Raw genomic sequence first — 21,841 nt, 5'->3', positions numbered from 1 at the left:
GCTGTTCAAAAACATTTTTTCAAATTTTCCGGCTACTTCTTAAAATTGCTAGATTGCCTAAAAAATCAAATTTGGCTCAATTCCAACCAGTAGAAAGCAATGCTATGAAAGAAAATTTTAGACTAATTACAAATATAGATTTTAGAATTTTACCATTTTACCGGCTATCTCATGATATTGCTACATTGTGTAAAAATATGATTCATAGCAAATTTGACTCAATTCCAACTAGAAAAAGTGAAGTTATTAGAGTAGAATGTTTTGGATATGTAAAAATAGTCGGCTTACTACTATGTAATTATATTATATGAAAGAATTTCTCACTAAAATACTCCATTTATTTTCAAATCCAAAATATTCTCCTCTCACATCATTGATTCCACTTTTTTTCAAATTAAGCCAGATTCAGTCTTCCTTTTATGCAACATAACAATTTTATCAAGTAACCACCCAGTAAAATAAAAAAGAAGTTATTTTTAGAACAGCCATATTGTACAAACATCACACAACATCAGCCATTCATTATTATACTCACGTGCACAATGCACATAGGCCTACCTAACAAAACGTCAAATGGACGAGGGGCATTGTGTGTTTTCACAGACAGCAGATCAAATCAATGAGTTACACCTCAAAAATACTAATGTGGAAAGGAGATCCTCAGATATGTTAAAGCGGCATGGCCACATCTACTGAATACACGTTCCACTAGTGCACTAGATGCAGGAATTGACAAGCATTTTTGAACCACACTGAAGAGCATTGAATACTCATTCTTTCTAGTCGCCCAAAAATGCAAAGAATCATCGCCTTCAAATCTACACATGAGCTTATCAGTCTCTTGACCATCTGAGTCATTTCATTGGCTCTAATTGAACTTTGCTTCAATTGTTTGCTTGTATAATTGAAAAGTCTTGAGTACTTTAATTGCGGAGGATCTATTACCTCTTCATCACTGAACGATTTTGTACAATGCATTATTGCTACTATGTATCATTTTCTGTTGTTTATACGGTGGCATATCTGATATCAGACAAGTGCAACGAAAGCAGTGGTGACAAATAGCGATGTCAGCAGAATTCGTCGGATGCGTTGATCTAGCCATTACGATTCGCAAATTTCTTCATCATCAAGTCATATAAAATAAGCCGAGTCAATGACTTGGGTCGAGTCATGCGTAATGACTCGAGTACAAGTCGAGTCAATCCAAATATTGACTCGAGTCGAGTCGAGTCATTTTCCCATTTCAAGAAAATGACTCGAGTCAAGTCGAGTCATAAAAAAATCGTGACTCGAGTCATTACAACCCTGTTTCTCTGCATGATCATTGATCAGTGATCACCCAGACACCCAGTTAAACTCGCCTTGCAAGGTTAAATCTGCCACATCACCCTTTTCGTTGTCGATTTCTTAAGATTGGGAACACGGAGCATTAAATTTCCAATATTTTTGAATTTTTGTTATATATATAATATTGATGATGGGTGAGGTTCCAAATGTCGGCCTCGATAATCGGACAGGTCGATAATCGTTCGACCTCTATTATTGGTAGGTAACCCCAACAGTACATCCCCGAACTACGCGCTTATCAAGTACACAATACCAGTAAAAGTGCACTCGAGCCACTGCAAAAACTACAACATAAGGTAGCCTACTCCGTATCATAGCTAGGGCTCCAATGGGGCCTGGTTGTCCTTCCAACAAGTCGCTTCTGAAGAGATTCCGTGTCCTAAACAGAGAAGATATGCTGAAACTAGAAATCGCCAAGTTTAGGTTTGTTTGTTTGTTTGTTTTTGGGGCATTCATGGTGTTTGTCGACTACTATGGTCATTTACACCAGGCCGATATTCTTTTTATTTTCCGTAACTGCCGACTTATAGCACGGCCCACCTCTAGGCTTTTGTAAGACACCGCGTACACGGATGAGGTGACGAGGAGGAGCCTAGGTAAACCTCCAACACTTAGGTATCGGAATTCGGAAGTCGACCATGGTCGGACTCGAACCCGCACCCATTGGTGTTGCAGCCGCGGATTATACCACTGCGCTATCTCGCCACATTCCAAGTTTAGGTATGAGTTCCACCGCGGTCGTTTCCCCAAATATTTCAATGACATTTTTACCTCGGAATCAAAAGCGCACAAGTAGGCTACAACCTACGCTCGTCCACGTCGTCCAAATATCATATGATCGACCGAAAAGATCATCGCTCCATCAAATATGCCGGACCTGATGTGTGGAACAGTATCCCGCCTGTCATCCGACAGTCGACGAGCATGTCCAGGTCCACATTCAAGTCGAAATACAAGCAATTACTACTAAATGAATACTATAGTCCATAATCAAGATTAACGGACCACGACTCGATCTCGCCTTCCATGACATGCCACTCCATTTCTAGTTGCTTGCTTTTTTCTATACTATCTTCTTTACTTCATCATCATCATCATCATTGGTTTATTAGCAATTTTATCAGTTCAATACACCACAAAAAATGCGATACAATGAAAAGAAAGGAAAGATGTCGAAGCGACTAGGAGTTGTCTATGGAATCAGACACCCACCTTGGCCTAGGCGATGTAAAGAGGAGGCATGTACACTGAATGAAAGTAAGAAAGATAGTATAGAAAAAGGAAGCGACAAGAAATAGGGCGGCATGTCATGGGAAGCGAGATCGATAGGTCAGTCGTGGTCCGGTAATTTTGAGGATGGACTGTATTTATTTGGTAGTAATTGCTTGTATTTCGACTTGAATGTGGACATACTCGTCGACTGCCGGATGGCTGGCGGGATACTGTTCCACATATCAGGTCCGGCATATTTGTTAGAGCGATGATCTTTTCGGTCGATCATATGATATTTGGACGACGTGGACGCGCGTGTGTTGTAGGCTACTTGTGCGCTTTTCATTCAGCGTGCAACTGTGCATGACTCCTGTTTACATCGCCTAGGCCAAGGTGGGTGTCTAATTCCATAGACTACTCCAAGTCGCTTCGACACCTTCCTATCTTTTCATTGTATCGCATTTTGTGGTGTATTGAACTGATAAAAATTGCTATTAAAGCAATGATGATGATGATGATGATGATCACGACTAGCGGCCGGATGTTCTTTCTACTGTGTATTCGATGTCCGTCAGATGTCGCACATTTCGTAAACACTAAATAGGCCGTTGTGCAAGCGTTAGGAGGGGGGGAGGTTTAAATCAACGTTCCTGTTATCGCTGTTGGGTTCGAGCTGCGTTGAGGCAATGGATGGTGCCCAGGAGCGAGACTTCCTCATTGGAATAGAGCCATTATGCAATTCATCAACAAGTACTCCTCGCCGGTCTCACTTGGAAAGAAACCTCGCCAAAGAGGATGTTCAAGAAAGGTATAATCTGAAATTCGAATGATCAATGATGATGTATGAGAATTCGAATGATACTTATAATACTTGTGGTCTCCTGCTTGTAAATGCTTTTCTGTGAATGTAATAGATTTTATTTTGTGAATGTATTCAAATATGGGGCAATCCAAGTCGGCAGGTAGCCCCACATTTCTTTTCGAATTTCAAGATTTCATTAATTTTTGTTTCTGGTTCACACTTATACACGAATACTGTAGTGTCTAGACTCATGTATTGTAAACCGTCCGATGAACCGCACTAGGGAGTGTGAATAAATAATGGAAGAAATTATTCATTGTTATCCTAACCACAAAAAAATATAATCACAAATACTATCGTTCTGTGCTCCCAGTTTACACAACCATGTTTATTAGCGGTGTCCTGTGCTCACACTATGTTTTATTTTTTCATTATTTTTTATTAAATTACTTGAACTTGGAGAATCGTTGCTGCTCACCTGTTATATCAGGCAAAATGTACCGAGATTCCAGTAGGGTTTATTTGTACAATTATCGATTTAAATTCTAAAATATCCCTCATTGCAGCTACCTTCTTACTTACTACGTACTACATATCACCTTTATGGAACTGCAGATATGTGCAATTTACCATGTTCAGTCAGCTCTATCTGGTTTATGGGTCATTCCATTCCATTCTATTTTCTGTTAGGCTAGGATTAACACTAGAACTACCGGAACTTCGAACTACCTAGAACTACCTTGTGGCTTTTTTGACGCATGTTGAATTTTCTTCGATTAAATGCATTCAACGGAGCTAAAAATCAGCATAAATCTCAACAAACGGCATCAGAAACCATTGTTTATTGCGCTCACAGCTACTTGCAATATTTTAGACACACCTCAGTGCAACACTTATATAACAAATCACCGTTTTTTGGTGTAACATATCAGTGTTGTTCTGGTGCGCATTTGGTATTTGAGCGCGTTCTTCAAAAATTTGGAGTAGGTTCCAGATCCGCTTTAGCCACATCACCATATTGGTGACATATCACAAAGCTTATCAGATAAGTATAGTACCGGCATTTTGGCAAGTAGAAGATCATTCACATTCTAAGAAAACATGCACCGACCATCGTTGACTTGGTGGTACCCTCATAGAATACTGCCTTGCAACCTGGCCAATAATATCCCCCCGGTTTTGTTTCGTTATTACATTTACCGTCACTGGTTTCTTGTTTGTGTTGTTTCTGAAGGAAACAGTTACCTCCGGTTGGAGTGAACTCAATATATATGTGTACAACTTCGGTCTCTACACTGGCATCTCGCCGTTACGCTTATCAACAAGATGATAGCTTTGAAAAGTGTGGCTACATGAAGCTGCCTGTGTTCCTTCTGGTCCTGGGTGGCTTCAAGCAACTTTTGACAATAGTGTCAACTGGGACTTTGTTTGCTTCTCCAAGCGCATACAGCCACATTCACGTAACATTGTTTCGAGATTGATTACACCAGACTCTTCACATTACTATGCTTTGCAAATGTATAGATTATAGAAGAGGTGACCTGTCCTATCCTTGCCTAAATATGAGACGCCCTTGTACAAATACTTGATAGTAGCAGCGTCCACCATCTGACATTTTACCCTAATTATTTGCTGGCATTTCAACCATGTAATAAACGAAAACAATATTATTTTTATTGAGTCTACACCTTTTTTTACTCCATATGTCAATAGAGCTCATGAGTTCCATAAACCTGTTCCTCGAGAGGGTCTGACTAAACATAATGCCCTCATGCCCTCAGTACTCATATGCATTCAATTTACTAGATCCAGCTCCCTCTCCCCCCGAAGATCCATTTCGTAGACCAGAGCAAAGGCCCTTTGCCCTTGTACAACCCTAGTATATTAGTATGGACAATACAGATATCGGCTTAGTCTAATGGTACATTTCAAATGTCATGTCCTGTAACACGCTGAGCTTCAGAAATATAATATTACAGAGCTTTGGTGACTCCGAACGAGGAAGATCCACAGCCTTCTATTACAAGGGATGTTGTTGCTAACACAGTTAGACCAAGTCGATATTAACAAAGTTCTGTTGTTACAAACGACTTTTCTGCGTTTAGCAGATACATAACCACTTTCAAGAATATGAAACTGCGATGCTTTAAGGTAGAAAAACTGTAATGCGTCAAAAAATCCACTCGGTAGCTGTAGGTAGTTCTGTGTATAACTTTTTTATTTGTACTAGATGAGTGATGAAAATCATAGGTAAGGTGGCCTACATAAAATAAATAAAAGTCAAGAAGTTTCAGCCGAACAGCGTAGGATTTGACTGAATGCCAGCTCTTCAAAAATGAAAATGCGTCAAAAAAGCCACTTGATCGTTCTAGTGTTAATGCTTCAATGTGGGATAATGATTACGATTTTTCACTGAGTACTAAATGCCTTCTAATTTTGAATTTTTTTAGCGAATCGATGAACTCATCACTGTCAAAGTCATCTGATTCTACGGTCCTATCACCGATGAAGCTCTCAGATTTCTCGTCGCCTGTAAAAACTACCGGAGCATTGAGTAATTCAGCGCACGAAATTACAAAGCACATCCAAGAATCGCTGGCGTCAAGTTTGAAGTTACAAAAAGAAGCCGAGAGCAATGCCAAGAAGTCCAGAGGCGATTTGTTCGGGTATAATTCCGCCGGAAACACTCCTTTGTCTTTAACCCCGTTAAAAGCAGCATCACCGTCTAAACAAGTTCGATTCGAAGACAATTCGATGTCAAAATCTGTCGATTCCCAGGGCAAGGAAAATGTCCGACCGCAAAGTCCGTTACAAAAATTCACACCAACTATACAGACGTCCCGTCAGGATTTCCTTGTCAGCCCATCACGCTCGGAATGCTCTCCTACAAAGCAACCTTCTTACCGTGTCAGCCTTTGTGAAGACGCAGCGTTAACTGCCGAAGCGTCTCTATTCAGTTCCTTGAAAGTACCTCGAAACGAGAAAGAACGGCAAAAGCTTAATGAGTTTCTTCAGCAAATGGAAAGTAGTGCATCCGCCGACCCCTTAGCGTCTCTGTTTAATTTGGAGTACGATCTCAAACTGTCTGACCTCAATTCCAAGTCAGCGGCGGTTGGAAAGCCTAACGCCCCGGCAAAGGCTGTTTCAATTGTGTCTAATCAGGCTGAAAAAGACGGGGGTTTTCAAATCAAAAAGCGGAAAGGCAACGTGAAAAGAAATCTCGAGAGGAGAGACTTTGGTAGGAAAAGTGCAAAGCCGCCTGTTGAGAACACAAAGAAAGCCGCCGTCTCGAAGAAATCTACTGTTCATACGGTGAGAAATATGCAACAGGTTTACTATCCGCCTATTCGCTAGAAATTCCTGGGCGCTGTGATCCTGCAGGCCTAGTGTATGACCATTCACATCGACTCGACTTAGCAATTAATATATTAATGACACAGTCACCAGTACCTGATGAAAAGTGACATCAGAAACTTGGTTGTGACTTAATTTTTGACTTCACACCTATATTTGTGAAATTATTTCCCAAGTTTGTGTTGCCCTGGCCAGAATTCAAGTTACATTTGCAAAATAGTTGAGACGGGGTAGGTTGTGAAAATGTATATTGGTTCGAGTTTAGCCATTGTTCATTGTGATAATCTTATCCTTATCATTGGATATCAGGGGGACTCTTGTTGGAATAGAACAATGTTGCAGGCAAAGGCGACTTGATTGCAAAACACTATGGTTATATCACAAAATTGATTATTGTTACTTCAACTGTTAATGTACGACAGTGGGTCTCAACCAATGGTCCGCGAAGCATTTTCAGGGGGTCCGCGAAGCCTCTTAATTTACAAAATTGTTCATAACCTAATTTGCAATTTTTATATTAGGAAAATCACCAGGCAGTTTCGCTTCATTACTAGTAAATCTCCAGAACTCGCATCAACAGAATGGCCGTCAGAGATGAAATATCCTACTGTACAAACTCATTTTAATTGCCTTATTATTAGTAGCCTACTGATACGTAATTACATATATTTTGCTGTCTAGAGATATTTTGTTAGGGAAAAGTAGAAAGTTGGATTAGCAAGGTCAATCATGGTGACTTCAAAATGTTTGCAAATATCCATTTTCCCCTGTGATATACACGACCATTTTTCCATAATAAGTTCAAGATGAGCTGCTAGATTGAAATGACCAGGTTTGACGTTATGTGTTCATTAAAAAAAATTGCTTGTCAATTTTGGTGCCATGTTTGTTGCGATCATACCCAAATGTGTCGTCTGAAACGTTAGGAGATGGATTTTCTGCAGTCGCTCATATCAAATCGAAAGCGCGTTTTTCCAAGACACGGCCATGTATTTCAAGAAATGCAGTTGCTAAATTCACTTTGGAATAATAAAAGTCAACACAATTTCTACATAAATAGTATGATGTTATTTTCAAGAAAAGTCACTTTGTTGCTGTTTATTACTAGCCTGCTGATATCATTTGCACAAGACAGATGATGATTGCACGATAATTGAGCTAAATTTGAATCAAAACTTCGGGGGTCCGTGACGGTCCAAAAGCGGTCCGCGAAGACAAAAAAGTTAAGAACCACTGATGTACAATAATGCTTTGTAAAAGCACTCTCTGCATGCATGATTGGATTTTACAGAAGAAGACCACGAATGATCAGAAAACAATCAAAAATTCGGAGAGGGAAACTCGCAGAAAGCTTGAGCCGGTAGCCGTGCCATTAATGACCACGGAGGGGCAAATGAATATCGGAAATATGGAGGCGATCAGAAACCATTTGCAAGGCATGCTGAAAATGGATGGCGTGAACTGTAAGATTTGATATTTGATTCATTCATGTACGCCGTTCAGTATATGGGTACCGCTATATTGCTGAGAATGGTACATGTCTGATGTCAGCCTGTCCACAACATCAGCAGGTACATCAATTAATTTTCGTAGATAATTTGCACTGAGTTGGTTGTAAGTTTGTATCTGTACCATAATAATCATACAATATTTATAATTTTGGATTGAATGAGACGGTCTATTCTACCCTACTGTGAAGTGTGAAGACTCCTTAGACTTTAATCGATCTGGTAAAAAGAAATTTAAAGCTGTATCGCTCAAAAGCTACTATTTATGGTGAGTGCACAAAAATCCATATAAGACAAAAAGCATTTTAATCAAGTGTACCCTTGTACGTATGTCGCTTATCCATCTGGAGAAATGTAGCCGATATAAAGTTCTAGCTTAAACACTGATAAATTTCATACGCAAGCTTGTTTCACAGATACTGCACCAGGCACAACAGACGATGATTTTCAGAATCGTGAAAACGAACCGTCGAATTCACCCCAAAGCTGTGACACGGCGACTCTGCTCAGGTAGACGGAAAGAAGTTTCATTTTTCAAATATTTCTTGTGACATAATTTTTGTCTCTATGGTGTTGGTATGCATTCCAGCATCACCCTCCTCGTAGCTTGCCAGAGACTGTTTGGGTAATTTTCATTCCCAGTGCTTTGTGGGACAGGGTAAGGGTAACCAATAGAATTTTTATAGTGTTTGAAAACGTTTCAGCAATTATGAGTTTAGCATTTCGTTGAATTTCTAGCGACTATTCCATCATAATCAGAAATATTGACCCTGACAGTTGGGGGATTTTCAAAGACTCTGTGAAAATATACGTTGAATTTTAAACGGTCGCATCTATTCAGCGCAAAGCCTTACGATCCGTCTGCACTAAGCTCCGACGCGGCCCACGACGACATGGAAGCATTGATTGACAGCGCCACCTCGAGCATATTCAGCTTGCTTAAAGGCAACAAAATACAGCCCCCTGTCGCGACAGATAGGCCGGTCGCGGACTCGAGCATGACGGCGGAAATCGCGATACTGCGAGACACTTTGGAAAAAGAGAGGTGAGTTTTCTCGTCCTAGCGTTGGTACGATTTTCAAATCATTTTCATGTCGCAGGGAATGTGTTTGATAATAGCATCGTTAATTTAAACCTGAGAGGTGGTCCAAGTAGTCTTTTCTGATGTGATGGAAATGCCTATCTCCAAGATAAGTCAAAGATAGTTGAAGTAGAAGTAAAACAATGTACAAAATATCGCAGTTAGTTTGCCTAGTACTTGCCATGTTTATTGTCACTTTGGTCTGTTCACTATTTGCAGAGGATAATATTTTGATTGCTTTTCCGCTAGATATCGTCGCAATCATTGCGAGAAGCACATTCAAAACCTGCAGAACAGAATACTTGAGATCCAGCAAGAACTTGCCGTTGGTCAGTCCGTGACCAGGAAGAAAGATATGATGATTGAGCAGCTTGACAAGGTGTGTTGTAAACAATCTAATTTCAATACCGCTACGGTAATAATAGTGTGTCAATTCAAATATATCGTTACCGAATTGGATATTTCTCGACGGAGAATGATACGTATCAGCAGTTTTGGCCAGTACAGGCGGGCCTTGTGACAACGCAACCAAACCGACCAAAGATATATCCACTTCAATATAATTTCTGTGGATTTGTGGATAACAGCCGTGGGTTGAATGGTTGGCTCTCTTGAAGTAGTGTCATCCATTTTATTATTGCTTTTTCAATTTTTGCCACTAGACATAAACTTTAGCCTCGAGTCGGAAGGACCAGTTTTCGTGCAGTACTCAGTAAGTAGTTTCAAAAGTAGATTTGGTCGAGGGGTGACATGTTTCTAGCAGTTGATCTACGCTACTTTTGAAATCTTTGTGACTAACGAAAAATGACTAATACAAATAGACGCGATTTCCGAAAATATGCTCGGTTTATGGAATAGGGGCTATTTCGAGTGGTTGTGATGTCAGTTTCACTCACAAAAGTGACGCAAACATAATTCTCAAAGATAGTTTTTACTTTACAAAATCCAAAGTGTGAAAAGAGTGGTTTTGCCTAAAGAACTGTTAATCGGAAGTGGAAGTAGTCTAAAAACAACTGAGTAAGTAAAACAAGACGCAAAACCTACTTGAGTACTCCAAAATGTAGAAGTATTTCCTTACTGACCTCAAGTTCGCTTATAAATCAAGTGTGAGTTTTTTCTACTCCTGATAGACTTATCTCTTCATTTAGTGGCGATTTTGTTCATTGAACTTATCGTCATGGCCGCCGCATGGTAGAATCGGCATGTCATATCAAACAAATGGGGCTGTAGAAAATTCTTCAGCAATTGCTCAATTGATTAACGGCGGCCGTTTCAGACTCTGGCAAAAGTAGTTGGCGGGTGGAAGAATCACGAGCAAAGCCTGGTGAACTCCGTCCAATCGTTGACCGAAGAAAAAACAAAGCTGACGTCTGAGTTGGATCAAAAGAGTCGGGTATCTATCTTTTTTTTATGCTTGGGTCATTGGCTGAATAAGATATGATGATATTATATGATATCTTCACAAATTGACTCATGCATCTTATTTTGCCTGTGAATAAGAATTGCCAGCGGACAAGGAAGCAATTCTATCTCCAAATGTTCCTGTGACTTTATGATAAACGAATTTTTTGGGCTCTGCGCAATCGCACTGGCAGTAGGCAAGGAAGATATCTCTATACTCCATGTCATGTCCTGTAAAGTCATTTAGCCTATAAGAGTGGTTCCCAAACTTTTTTAGCCTCTCAAATTTTGCGTAAATGAATGAACTATTGATGAATTGAACTATATAATTGAATTGATGAAGCTTAAAAAGCCGAGTTGCGATCCAAATTTTTACCATGCGCAACTTATGCTTTGGGAACTGCTGACATGTAACATCTACTAATCACGGTTAGGTCGTGGCCGAGCTCAAGTCGAAATTTACGAAGGCTTTGGAAGAATTGTCGATGACTCGGGAGAAGCTTCTGCTCAAAGAGGAGGAGCAAACGTTACTGCAGCAAACCTTCCAAGTATGCATGGAAGTTTGAGAATAATCATTCTATGCGCACGCTATCTCTGTATAGATCTGTATTACACTTTTTGTAAGCTTACTTGTGCTAAGAATATCATGCCAAAAAGAACTGAAAATATGACCTTAGTGGTCATTACCGAAGTACTTCTACTTTTTTTGAAGTACTCGTTGGTTTTGCCTATTTTCGCTACTTAGTCATCCGACTACTTCCACATTTAAGCAAAACTACTTACTTTGTAAAATTCGGATTTTAAAAAGTAGAAAGTATGCATCCCTTTCATAAAGAACCGCTGGAAATAGGCCACGGAAACTGAATATATTTTCGTAGATTCTATCTATTTGTAATATCATGGTCCGTTTTGCGTTAGTCCCGAAGATATATCTTGCAATTTCTAAAGTAGCCGCGGCAGAATAAGTGCTAAAATGTACACAACCCTTGATCACATCTACCATTTGAAGCTATTTACCTGAGTTCGTTCACGCCTTTTCATTTTCTACTTCCAATTGAAGTAGTTTTACACGTCTTGGATATTGGTACTTGTAATTGAGTATCAGTTTACAGCATTACTTCTAAACTACTTGAATAGCAACTTTTGCCACGTCCCAGTATCACGACTCTTGTAGTCTTGCAGTGGCCGTTCCAGACGCTGCATGTCAGCGACGTTGTTCTCGTGGACAGCGGTTGAAGATCAGTGACAATGCGCCTTGTCGTTTAGCTCAAGACTCATGAAATATCGCGGGTTCTCGATCAAAAGAACGCGTCGATCGAAAAGCTGTTGAACGACAAACAAGCCATGGTGGCGGACATCAAAAAATTGACGACGAAAATCGAAGAGACGCAGGACTCAGCTGAGGTGCGTGGATGTTGCAGTCTGTGTCGTGGTTTTGTAGTTCGAATTGTGCTTTTCACCATGAATTTTATGCGGCTTTGCCATCTATGTTATCAATGAATATCTTTTCGATCTTAAACTCTACTAAATCTTGAATTATTCAGTATGTTCATTGTTCCGTGTTCAGGTTTTATACTGAATCTGACCAGTGATAACACGCTTTATAATGATTAAATCAGGATTTTGCGATCAAGTTCTATTTTCTCTAGCAACAAAAGAAGAAATTCTCTCAGGATTTGGTGAAGGAAAAGAAGTCCCTCCAAGAGCAGCTGAAGAAAGAAAAGGTGACCTGTAGGCCTGATATATATATAAACCTTGTAGCGATTACGCTATTTTAATAGGCTGTTTTTCTGCCCGCTAACACATATGGTAGGATTATAAAGGAAGCAGTCACTTGCCCTTTCGCGGGCAACGAGTGCAGGCGCCGTTACTCCACGCAAACTTGAAAGTGCGTTACGGGAGTAATTTCATCAAAAATCGAATGTTTGCGAGTCTGTGGTCGGTGTTGCGAGATTCGTAACTCCTGTACCAAAATCTCTCATGATTCGAATGAATTTTGAGCCCCTGGATGGTTTTAATTGAGAGCACTAAAATATTTTCAGGACAAAATTTCCTGACAAAATCTCATAATCTCAATATCGACTCTGGCATGGGATCGTCTCTGCAGAGTAGTGATACACATATTTTATTTCGTTATACAAGTACAAAGCGTGCTGTAATGGCAATGCTATAAAATCATGCGTTCACTGGTTGGTCTCCGTCAGGGAATTTCTCTAGATCTAAAATTTTTCGGGCGCGTCAATATTTCCTGATCTTATAAAGCATATTAAACATACACAATGGACACTTTCCACTAGCCCGTAACTGTGACTGAACCATAGAGACATCTCTTTGTCACCATGCTGTTTGACATCAGCGAGTAATCAATACTGCCGATATCGATCAGTTACAGCAAAAAATGAAAAAAAATGTGGATATGATGAGAAGCAAAATCAACCGGCTTGGTCGTGCGACAAGACTTTGTCCACCGGATGTTGTATTGGATTTGATATGATTGGTGGTATGATTTGGTGCGGTTGTCTTGTGTTGTGACGTCACCATTGTTGTCGTCGCCGTTAACTCCTCCATTGTGATGTTGATCAGTGCTCTACCTGTTTCGTAAAATTGGTTACCGACGGTAAGGGGGTGATGCATTCGAGTTTAAAGCATGTGATTTATCTTATGTGGTTCTCCAGAAAATGTCAGCCCATCGCTAGAGGATGGCAGTTTTTTGAGACTGCCCGAGTCACATTTGTCCACCGAATTGCACAGTTGTACCTGCACATGGAGGCTCTTTACAGGTTTATATCGTGAACTGTATCAAGCGAATGTGATTGATACTCAGAATGTCATTAGATTGATCATTTTTTCGTTACCAATTGAAAAAACGCACAGCCAGGGTTATAACCAAGTCACAAGGCTCCAAGTCACAAGTCAATCTCACTTTTATAGTTTTAAATCGAGTCAAGTCGAGTCATTTTCAATGCAGCACCGAGTCAAGTCCGAGTCCAAGTCACGGAGTAGAGTTTCGAGTTCGAGTCATAGTGTTTTGACTCGAGTCCGAGTCCAAGTCATTGTGTTGACCGTTCAGTTCCGAGTTAATGTTACGTGAAACCCACTGTTTACAGCTCTGCTCGGTGATGTCGAATGCTTCGCGTTCATAATGTAGTAATTTTCCTCACTTTTAAGTTTCTAGTAGCATTTTCAAGTACCAGTACTGATAGACGAAAAAATAATAGTGTATGTCTCGAGTCATATGACTTGGTACGAATCATGCTCAATGACTCAAGTACAAGTCGAGTCAATGCACAAATTGACTCGAGTCGAGTCATTTTCCATTTTTAAGAAAATGACTCTAGTCAAGTCGAGTCACCAAAAAATCGCGACTCGAGTCGAGTCATTACAACCCTGCGCACAGCTTGACCTGTTTGAATATCTGGAATCATTTGCGTTCAAACACAAATCAGATTCATTAATTGGTACGCGTTAATCCAAGTTGCTTGCTGGTGCATTGAGCATTGCTCAGATTGAGCCTAGGTTTCCGTAGTCGTAAATACATCAAAAGCTGATGCAGATATTAATGCTAGCTGCAACGGCTGTGCCACCAGTTAGGGACCGAAACAGCATTTTTGTAATACCTCCGTAATTTAGGCATCTTGGGCAAAACTTTTCTGACGAGTTGCATCCGATTGTGAGCGGGTGACTCTGAAGCATTTTTTCGTATTCGCCTTTCAACTGTTGCGTGCAGGTGAAGTTGTCGGGAAGTGCCAACTTGAACGAAGACGTCTTGTTTGCTATCCATGCACTGTAGAAGTTTGTTAACGGATTTGCCGTTATCTCTAGCATGTTGAGACTCGACAAGTTCTGAAATGAAATGTTACGAAGCTTCTATGATGTTGTACTGAAGAATATTACACCAGTTTTTATCTACTGCCTAGTGTAAATTAAGTCGAGTACAAATTTCAAACACGACTAAGCCGGTCAAAAATTAAAGCCCACGACTAAAGTGGCGATGTACTCGGGAACTTTATCAGAAAAAGGTAATTTTGAGGTGCCTGGTTCAGTATTTTCTGGAGTTAGATCAAAGGATCGTTTCATTGTGATCTAAAACAACGATTATATTCTCCTCTTCCAAACCCAAATTGTAGGTCGGCAAACCTTTACCCTCCAAATCGTCATTTTGTCCAATAAATTTTGGTAGCAGCATCTCTTTGAGACCTGTTACTTGGTATATGAGTTTTCTATGTATCTGTGTAATTTAGGGATTATGTCCAGTTGTATTTCGAATTAGATACGACTCAATATCCACCCAGTTCTGTTTGAAAAAGCAGCCTGGATGATGTGTAATTTCGCTTTCTCCATGGGTAATTGGTTTAAAGCGTGTAAACCGATATGCAAATATACTGCAAAACTACATTGATAATAATTTATGGCCAATACCTGAAAAGCAAATTCGGCGATTATGGCTATTTGGTTGTCGGAAAGGTCTATGTGCACGATATCCTGACATCCGGCAAAAACCCTTTCTCCGACGGTCAGTAACGAATTCTGCGACGCCAATACTGTTTCGAGTGATGGCAGACTGGTACAGATATTGTTCGGAAGGGATGTGATCGAATTGCTCTGTAAAATAGGTAATTATGTGAATACTTTAGCATAAAATCCAAACTATGATATACGTAAACTAGCGATACCGACTAAGAAACAGCAAAGTATACTTGATATAAATATATAACTAATTGGTAAAATTTACGGCTACTTACTTCCACATTAAGTTTTGAAACTTTTGCTAAACCATCGAGCGTGGACGCAGTTATCTCAGATATGGAGTTTCCTTGCAGATTCAAGTCCTATAATGATACAGTCATTCAGTTAGGACTCATCAAACCTTTTTAATAATGAAGTAATAATAATAAACAATAACTTATATAATCGGTGTGTGTGTGACAAAATATTCTAACTAACAGTAAAATGAAGTATTTAGATTTACGATTCCTATGTTTCTGATACACTTCCACACTATAAATAGGAAGTTATGTATTTTTGTCCTTGATGTTTTTGCACCATATACTTATACCCTGACTTGTGGTACACTACACTACACTACACTACACAGGGTTTACACCTGAATATAGCTATGACAGCATCGTATAGATTGCGAAAACGTAATGCCCTCTATACGGGTCACCTGTATCGTTGGTATCACATGCAAATTGTCAGGCAGAGGTGCCAGTGTACAACACATAATTTGTGTGAAGATATATAAAAAGTAGTCGATTTTTACTAGGATAAATAAATTTGGCCGTGAATAATACCATTCAAAGCACAGTAATACTGTGCTCTATACAGATGATCCAGTGGAATTGTAGAGTATTTATACTAGAACTTCTTATTTTGACGTTGTATCAAATATTCACCAACATTTACTACAACCTTCTAAAGTGCAGGCGTCCACTCCACCACTGTCTTACTATTAATTGACATATTTTTGTATGTTTTCTTTTTTAATAAATATAAACGAACATAGATGTCCGGATGTAGAAGTAAAATTATTGGTAGCATAAAAGCAACAATATTTCTGGTATGTAGGCTACCATACTAAAAGACAACTCAGCATTAGTGCCATTCACGTTACACCTTCACCCTGGTTACGCCGTTAGCCTAGTGACTACAAATGCGTACAATACCGGCAGTGCTGACAAATCCCGAAAGGCTCCGTCTTCGATCGTAGTCAACTGTTTGTTGTTAATTATGGTAAGGTCGATCAAATTTGACATGCCGTCCAAGTCGTTTGTGGCGAGTCGGGTTATTGACGTGCCACTGACTGCCAGAGATATTACAGATGTGGAGATGTTTGCTGGAAACGTTGTCAAATTCGCCGGTCCAATGCATTGCACAACTGCTGGATTTGTGTTATCTGGTTGGCAATCGCATACGTCGCAATACGACTGGCACTTGGCGTGTCCGAAATAGCATATCAAAATAACGATTAATAACAATGGAGTTGTTGTCATAGTCTTCTTTGTTAATTGCGAGGTTCTTCCAATCTATCAGAATAAAAAAGATCCATAAAATTGCAGAACTAAACTCTCATCCATACCAATGTTGTTGCCAATTTTCTGTCAATAGTATGAACTAAATTTTGATCTATTATACTTCAACCAATGCTAGTTGTGGCTCTTACAGTAATTTTCAGGTAAATGAAAACGAAAACATGAATATCAGTTTATCAATATGTATTGAGTTGTAGCTACCTATAATCAACTCATCAAATATAAATAGTATTTGCTCAAAAAGTGTGTTCCACTCATTTTTATTACCGGCAAAATAATAACAATATAACTCACTAGCTATCTCAATTTTGTTACACAGCAGTAGGCCTATCTGAAATAATAACTATCGCAATTTATAGTCTAATCCTTTCTGATGTTACCTGCAAGTTTCTGTTGACGCTGACAATTTCAGTTCAGCGCCCTGTAGTTTGAGTGCGAACTGTTCAGCAATGCTTCAGGTTTGCCGGACTTATTCATGTGATGATGACTAAAGTATTAGGAGTCTACAAGTTTGCCTGCTTTTAACAGGTGATATCATAGATGTTAGTGATTATTCAAACATGTTTGTCACGCTTACGAAAGCGCTATTATCTTCTGTACTTAAATTGAATGCTGCGGCCTACAATTAACGGTAATCCATTAATATTGTGTTAGGAAAAGATACCCGACAATTCTGTTTTAACACCAATTCATTCTAGTGTCAACGTTGGTGGTAACATGACAGTTTAAAGGTTTTCGTCGAATTTGTTGCTACGTTACTCATATTGTGATGAAACACATCTCCACTTTGTGACGTAAGTGATGATTGAAATGGGCAATTTCCAAATAATTTTCATTGTCTATTTTGAAAAGAAATGTACTGGGTTAAAAGTGAAATGGAGAAATGATAGAATATTTGCTCATCACTCTCTGTCAAGAAGATGTTAATGAATTCTGACTGCCAAGAACAAGCCTGCAAATTCGAATTTGTTTTGAATATCATGCATTACGCATATTATGCTAATCATGCTGTGTGTGATTGCGGGATATTTATTTTGTGTCATTAATTTTTAGTCTCTGCAACTTTTGTACGCCACACATAGTAGCTTTTTGAGTACTTCTGCTTTATCCTACTCTGGAAACAGGCAAGCTATCTGGGTTTGGTGGTAGGATTGGTGGACACTGGACATGAACGAAATCAACATCAAATTGACATTGCGAAATTTTCATTTAAATATTGTGCCTATTTAGTGTCTGTCCCTACTGTGAACATCAATTAGCTTAGGTAGAGTGTTTTGGGTGAGTAGGTAATAGGTTGCTTGAGACATAGATCTCTCTCTTGACCGTCTCATTGTTTAAATTACGGCAGTTACTCGAATATTAAAGACTCTTTTCCTATGCAACCTCCCCGGACGTTACCCTTCCTACATAAAGTTATATTTGACTCTGCCGCTACAAATGTAATTTATCCCATAATCATCATATACAGTGAAAAACTAACTTGAACATTAATTAGTAAAAGTCAACCCGAGCCATATTATGTCACGGTGTGGTTTTTTACTTGATTAAAGGCGATATTGGCTATAAAACACTCCAGTCATACACTGGCATAAAAGAGTAAGCTATAAGGATTTTTAATCCAAGATTTTTACAATTTTATTATGAACGTTAAAAATTAAGGTGTGGCACTTCTACCCTCCACTGTCTGTCAGTATTAAATTGCTCAAAGACAGTTGACTGTGAATATGTTGAAAAATAGCATTGCTTGCTAGTAAGAACTCCGCTTGAGGTGATCAGTGCTCTGGTCACACCTAAAGATTGTATGTTGTGATTGTGACTTGTGAGTTGAAAATACAGTTTATTATGAAAATCAAACGGAAATAATCGGATGATGATTGTATTTTGTACATGTGAGATCTAAAAAGGCTTTCGTCCTCCGCGTTCCTTTTCGTGTGCTTGCATCGATAGTTGCCTCATCTTTTCCTTTTTCTTCAAACCAGCCGAAATAACGATCGCAAGTATCCCCATCAGCAGCAAGCAAATTGCTCCTATCAAAACGTATGTCCAGCGATTTACTTTTACGTAGGTTGTCGTGGTCGGACGATGTGAATCTCCGTTCCGTGGTTCTGGGATGTTCGACTCTGGAAAAAGACGGCGGCAATAGTTGAATAATGTTTATTAAATTTCGGGATGCCAGACACAAGACACAGCCTAACTTCAACGTATACTTCCCCAAAAGTAAATACTCTTAAGTCTTATTAATGAATGACCACAATGTAATTTAGGAGTTGTCAATGCTCAGGTCCTGAGTGTTAGCAGATTCATGTGTACTAATGTCACTCAATGTTTATATTGTAAGACTAATTATTATCGATTTCCTTCGTTTGGTTTCATCTTCACAGACGATGATGGACTTGATGGTCATCGGTAGAGTTAAAATTATTATCAAGTAGTGTACAATGTACAAATTGTACATACATACTGCACACCGCGCATTGACTTGACCTCTTTATGCTAACGATGAAACCACCAAAATCAGATTTTTATTATTCTGCAAATCATGCCTTACTACTAATACTCTTACACAAAACTCATCGGGAACAATGAAAAAATAACTTGACCTGCTTAATCCACACCTAATTTCCTATCGTATACAAAGCATTGCAGGATTGTCAGTGATACCAAAAACTGTTGTAGATTAGACTTACCTGTGTTGGTTCCGCTGCTCTTGCAGCTGCTATCATTGAATTCATGTATCTCCCACATATTGACGCCTTTATAAAAGGAGGGTGTTTGACAGATGATGCACATCGATTCGGTCATGCCGTTATAAGCATCGTTGCATCGCATCTGGAGATGAAATTTCGGGAAATTCATCAAGTTAAATATATCAAGTTGATTTGATTGCAATTCATGTTTACCTCGGTGGCATAGTTTCTTGTGAGATATTGGTAGCAATTCCATAAATCGCATGTACACTCCCATGGGTTTTGTGACAGGTGTATGTATGTCCATGAGCTTTTATTCTGGAACCACCTGAATGAATTTTTGATCATGAACGAAAATTTGCAGAGTTTTAGTGTTAACGACTCTGCCATTTGGCCCCCGATAGGTAATGGAGGACCATTTTTGCCCCACTTTTTATAGGATTGCATGCAAACTACGGTCCACTTATATTGCTTTGTGCTGTGATTGGACAGGAGCTGTGAATATTTGCTGGATGAAAAAATCTCATATTGCGACTTACCTTATGTCCAATTTGGATATGTTGTTGTGGTAGATGGATAATTGTGAAAGAAGTGTGTTGCTGTCGAAGATTCGAGTTTGCAGAATCGTAATTTGGTTGTGGGAAAGATCCAAAGCGGTTAATTTTGTCAATTTTTTAAACACCTCCTCGCTCACCGTGGTGATTTGATTGCGGTGAAGTATTAGCGCTCTGAGATCTATTGAAGAAACACAACTGTGAACAATCACCCTTGGGTTTCAACTATGTGATGTGTACGCATCTACCTGTCAAGCTATCGAATATTCCATCTTGCAGTTCCGATATTCTGTTATCAGCCAGATCAATGATGACAACACTTCTGATGGCGCTAAAATCGGACGTCCCTTGAAATCGGATCATTTTTTTAGCAAGCGGAAGTTGAAATATTGTTGCATAATACCAACTCTTGATTTACCGAGCAGAATGGCATAAAATGGCACGTGGGAGGATTCCTTACAATGTCTATGATGATGGAGCCATGTAGAAGCAGGCCATTCCTTGTTTGAAATCATGAATTTTATTGATCCGTTCGTCATTTTGATCAATTAAATTTTCTAAGAGTATGACTCATAAAAGTTTCACAATCTGACACATAAATAGGATGGCATCTTTCGAAATTGACTTATGGTTAGTCAATCAATTTTCATTTTGTATGCACTGCATTTTGAATGTATTACAATCAATGGGCCAAGTAACTCAAAATCCATTTCCCTAACGGGAGCTAGCGAGTTTGTTTGTTTTGGATACTCAAATTGCTTTTATAGACCGATTTTCCCATTGTATTGTCCTAAGATTTTTGTCATTAAACAACCAAGTACCTGGAACTCTGCAGGATATTTGATCCTGGTTGGGTGTTGCTCTTTCAATTATAATATAATGTTTTGGAACAATTTAACCTGTTTTATTGATTGATTGATCGTGTGGCACAGAAATCTAGTAAATGCCCTTTCAAACTTTGTAAAGTCATATTGAGATATTTGATTACATTTCCTCTGAAATTAGGTATCCATACTTTATTTTCTTTACATCAAACAACCGTAAACAGGCATGAGCGTAGACGACTCCATTCCTGCTCTAACATTGGCATGCAGTAGCATGACAGTAGAATTTAGTCCTAAGAGATGTATGCATGATGCACACCAGGCAAATATATCACTGTATAGGTGATGAGTAAGTTATCACTGCCATTACAAATTTACATAATGTAGGTGAATTTGTAATAATGCAACAGTTACCTATTTCCTTGATTTTGTTACTTTGCAAAAATATCATAGTCGCACATCCCTGTAGAGAAGGTATTGAAGTCAAATTTATTTCCTGGCAATATATACCATCATCGCGACAGATGCAGGGATATCCATCCAACGGGCATGTCATGTTACAAGTAGCTTGAACTACCATGTCTAATACTGGGGGAGCTGCCTTTATCATCCCCATCAAAAGTATCTTGACAAGAATTGTAGCGGATCCAGCATCCATATTCTTCAATAATATTGCCTTTCCAAAGTATGGTCTATTCCTGCCGAATATTTGATGAATAATATTTCAGATAAAGCGTCATTAAAGGATCGCAGTTGGTATGACTAACTCATTCTGGAGATGATTTCATCATGATTGTTTCTTCACTAAGATTTGTACAACATGCGCATTGTGCATGGCCGTGCCCATTTTTGCTCTGTGGTGCCAACAACTCTGACAAGATTTCCTGAAGAAATCCATTTTCTAAATATGAGAACTCTATGACCGAGTTCTAAAATTGCATGTTAGAGTCTAGGTGTTTTCATTATTTCTCATCTTCCGAGCACTATATATCTTCTGTGGTTGATGTAGCTATGTGCGCTACCTGTTTCTTGAATC

The 21,841-nt window shown here is 39.1% G+C and overlaps 3 protein-coding genes across 6 annotated transcripts in view; 1 reads left to right on the top strand and 2 right to left on the bottom strand.

Moving 5' to 3' along the window:
* Positions 1-3,150: 3,150 nt before the first annotated feature.
* The window catches only part of LOC145456089 (uncharacterized), a 43,338-nt gene continuing 24,647 nt past the window's right edge, over positions 3,151-21,841 (top strand). The window contains exons 1-10 of one of the 3 annotated variants that reach the window (XM_080334129.1): positions 3,151-3,370; positions 5,815-6,676; positions 8,016-8,181; positions 8,643-8,736; positions 9,068-9,271; positions 9,557-9,686; positions 10,584-10,700; positions 11,143-11,256; positions 11,975-12,112; positions 12,358-12,432. In XM_080334129.1, coding sequence (XP_080190255.1) covers positions 3,249-3,370; positions 5,815-6,676; positions 8,016-8,181; positions 8,643-8,736; positions 9,068-9,271; positions 9,557-9,686; positions 10,584-10,700; positions 11,143-11,256; positions 11,975-12,112; positions 12,358-12,432 — 2,022 coding nt within the window. In that variant the 5' untranslated portion in view covers positions 3,151-3,248. Of the gene's footprint in view, positions 3,371-5,814; positions 6,677-8,009; positions 8,182-8,642; positions 8,737-9,067; positions 9,272-9,556; positions 9,687-10,583; positions 10,701-11,142; positions 11,257-11,974; positions 12,113-12,357; positions 12,433-21,841 lie in introns of all 3 variants that reach the window. The other 2 variants (XM_080334128.1, XM_080334127.1) reach the window with 2 other exon arrangements.
* LOC145456093 (uncharacterized) lies at positions 12,817-16,790 on the bottom strand. The gene is made up of 5 exons (XM_080334133.1): positions 16,375-16,790; positions 15,451-15,537; positions 15,128-15,310; positions 14,326-14,551; positions 12,817-13,299 (listed from the first exon to the last, which is right to left on the bottom strand). The coding sequence occupies exons 1-5, from the start codon at positions 16,699-16,701 to the stop codon at positions 13,091-13,093; spliced, it is 1,032 nt and encodes a 343-aa protein (XP_080190259.1). The 5' UTR covers positions 16,702-16,790; the 3' UTR covers positions 12,817-13,090.
* LOC145456094 (uncharacterized) lies at positions 18,492-21,525 on the bottom strand. 2 transcript variants are annotated; one of them, XM_080334135.1, is made up of 6 exons: positions 21,220-21,525; positions 20,230-20,328; positions 19,967-20,162; positions 19,641-19,755; positions 19,428-19,569; positions 18,492-18,860 (listed from the first exon to the last, which is right to left on the bottom strand). In XM_080334135.1, the coding sequence occupies exons 1-6, from the start codon at positions 21,461-21,463 to the stop codon at positions 18,637-18,639; spliced, it is 1,020 nt and encodes a 339-aa protein (XP_080190261.1). In that variant the 5' UTR covers positions 21,464-21,525; the 3' UTR covers positions 18,492-18,636. The 2 variants fall into 2 exon arrangements, with proteins under 2 accessions (XP_080190261.1, XP_080190262.1); XM_080334136.1 differs by lacking the exon at positions 21,220-21,525 and adding an exon at positions 20,400-21,203.

This window comes from Botryllus schlosseri, chromosome 14 (assembly GCF_051294905.1).
Source record: "Botryllus schlosseri isolate E-star chromosome 14, Bs_hap1, whole genome shotgun sequence".
NCBI lineage: Eukaryota > Metazoa > Chordata > Ascidiacea > Stolidobranchia > Styelidae > Botryllus > Botryllus schlosseri.
This window is presented reverse-complemented; position numbering and strand designations above follow the sequence as displayed.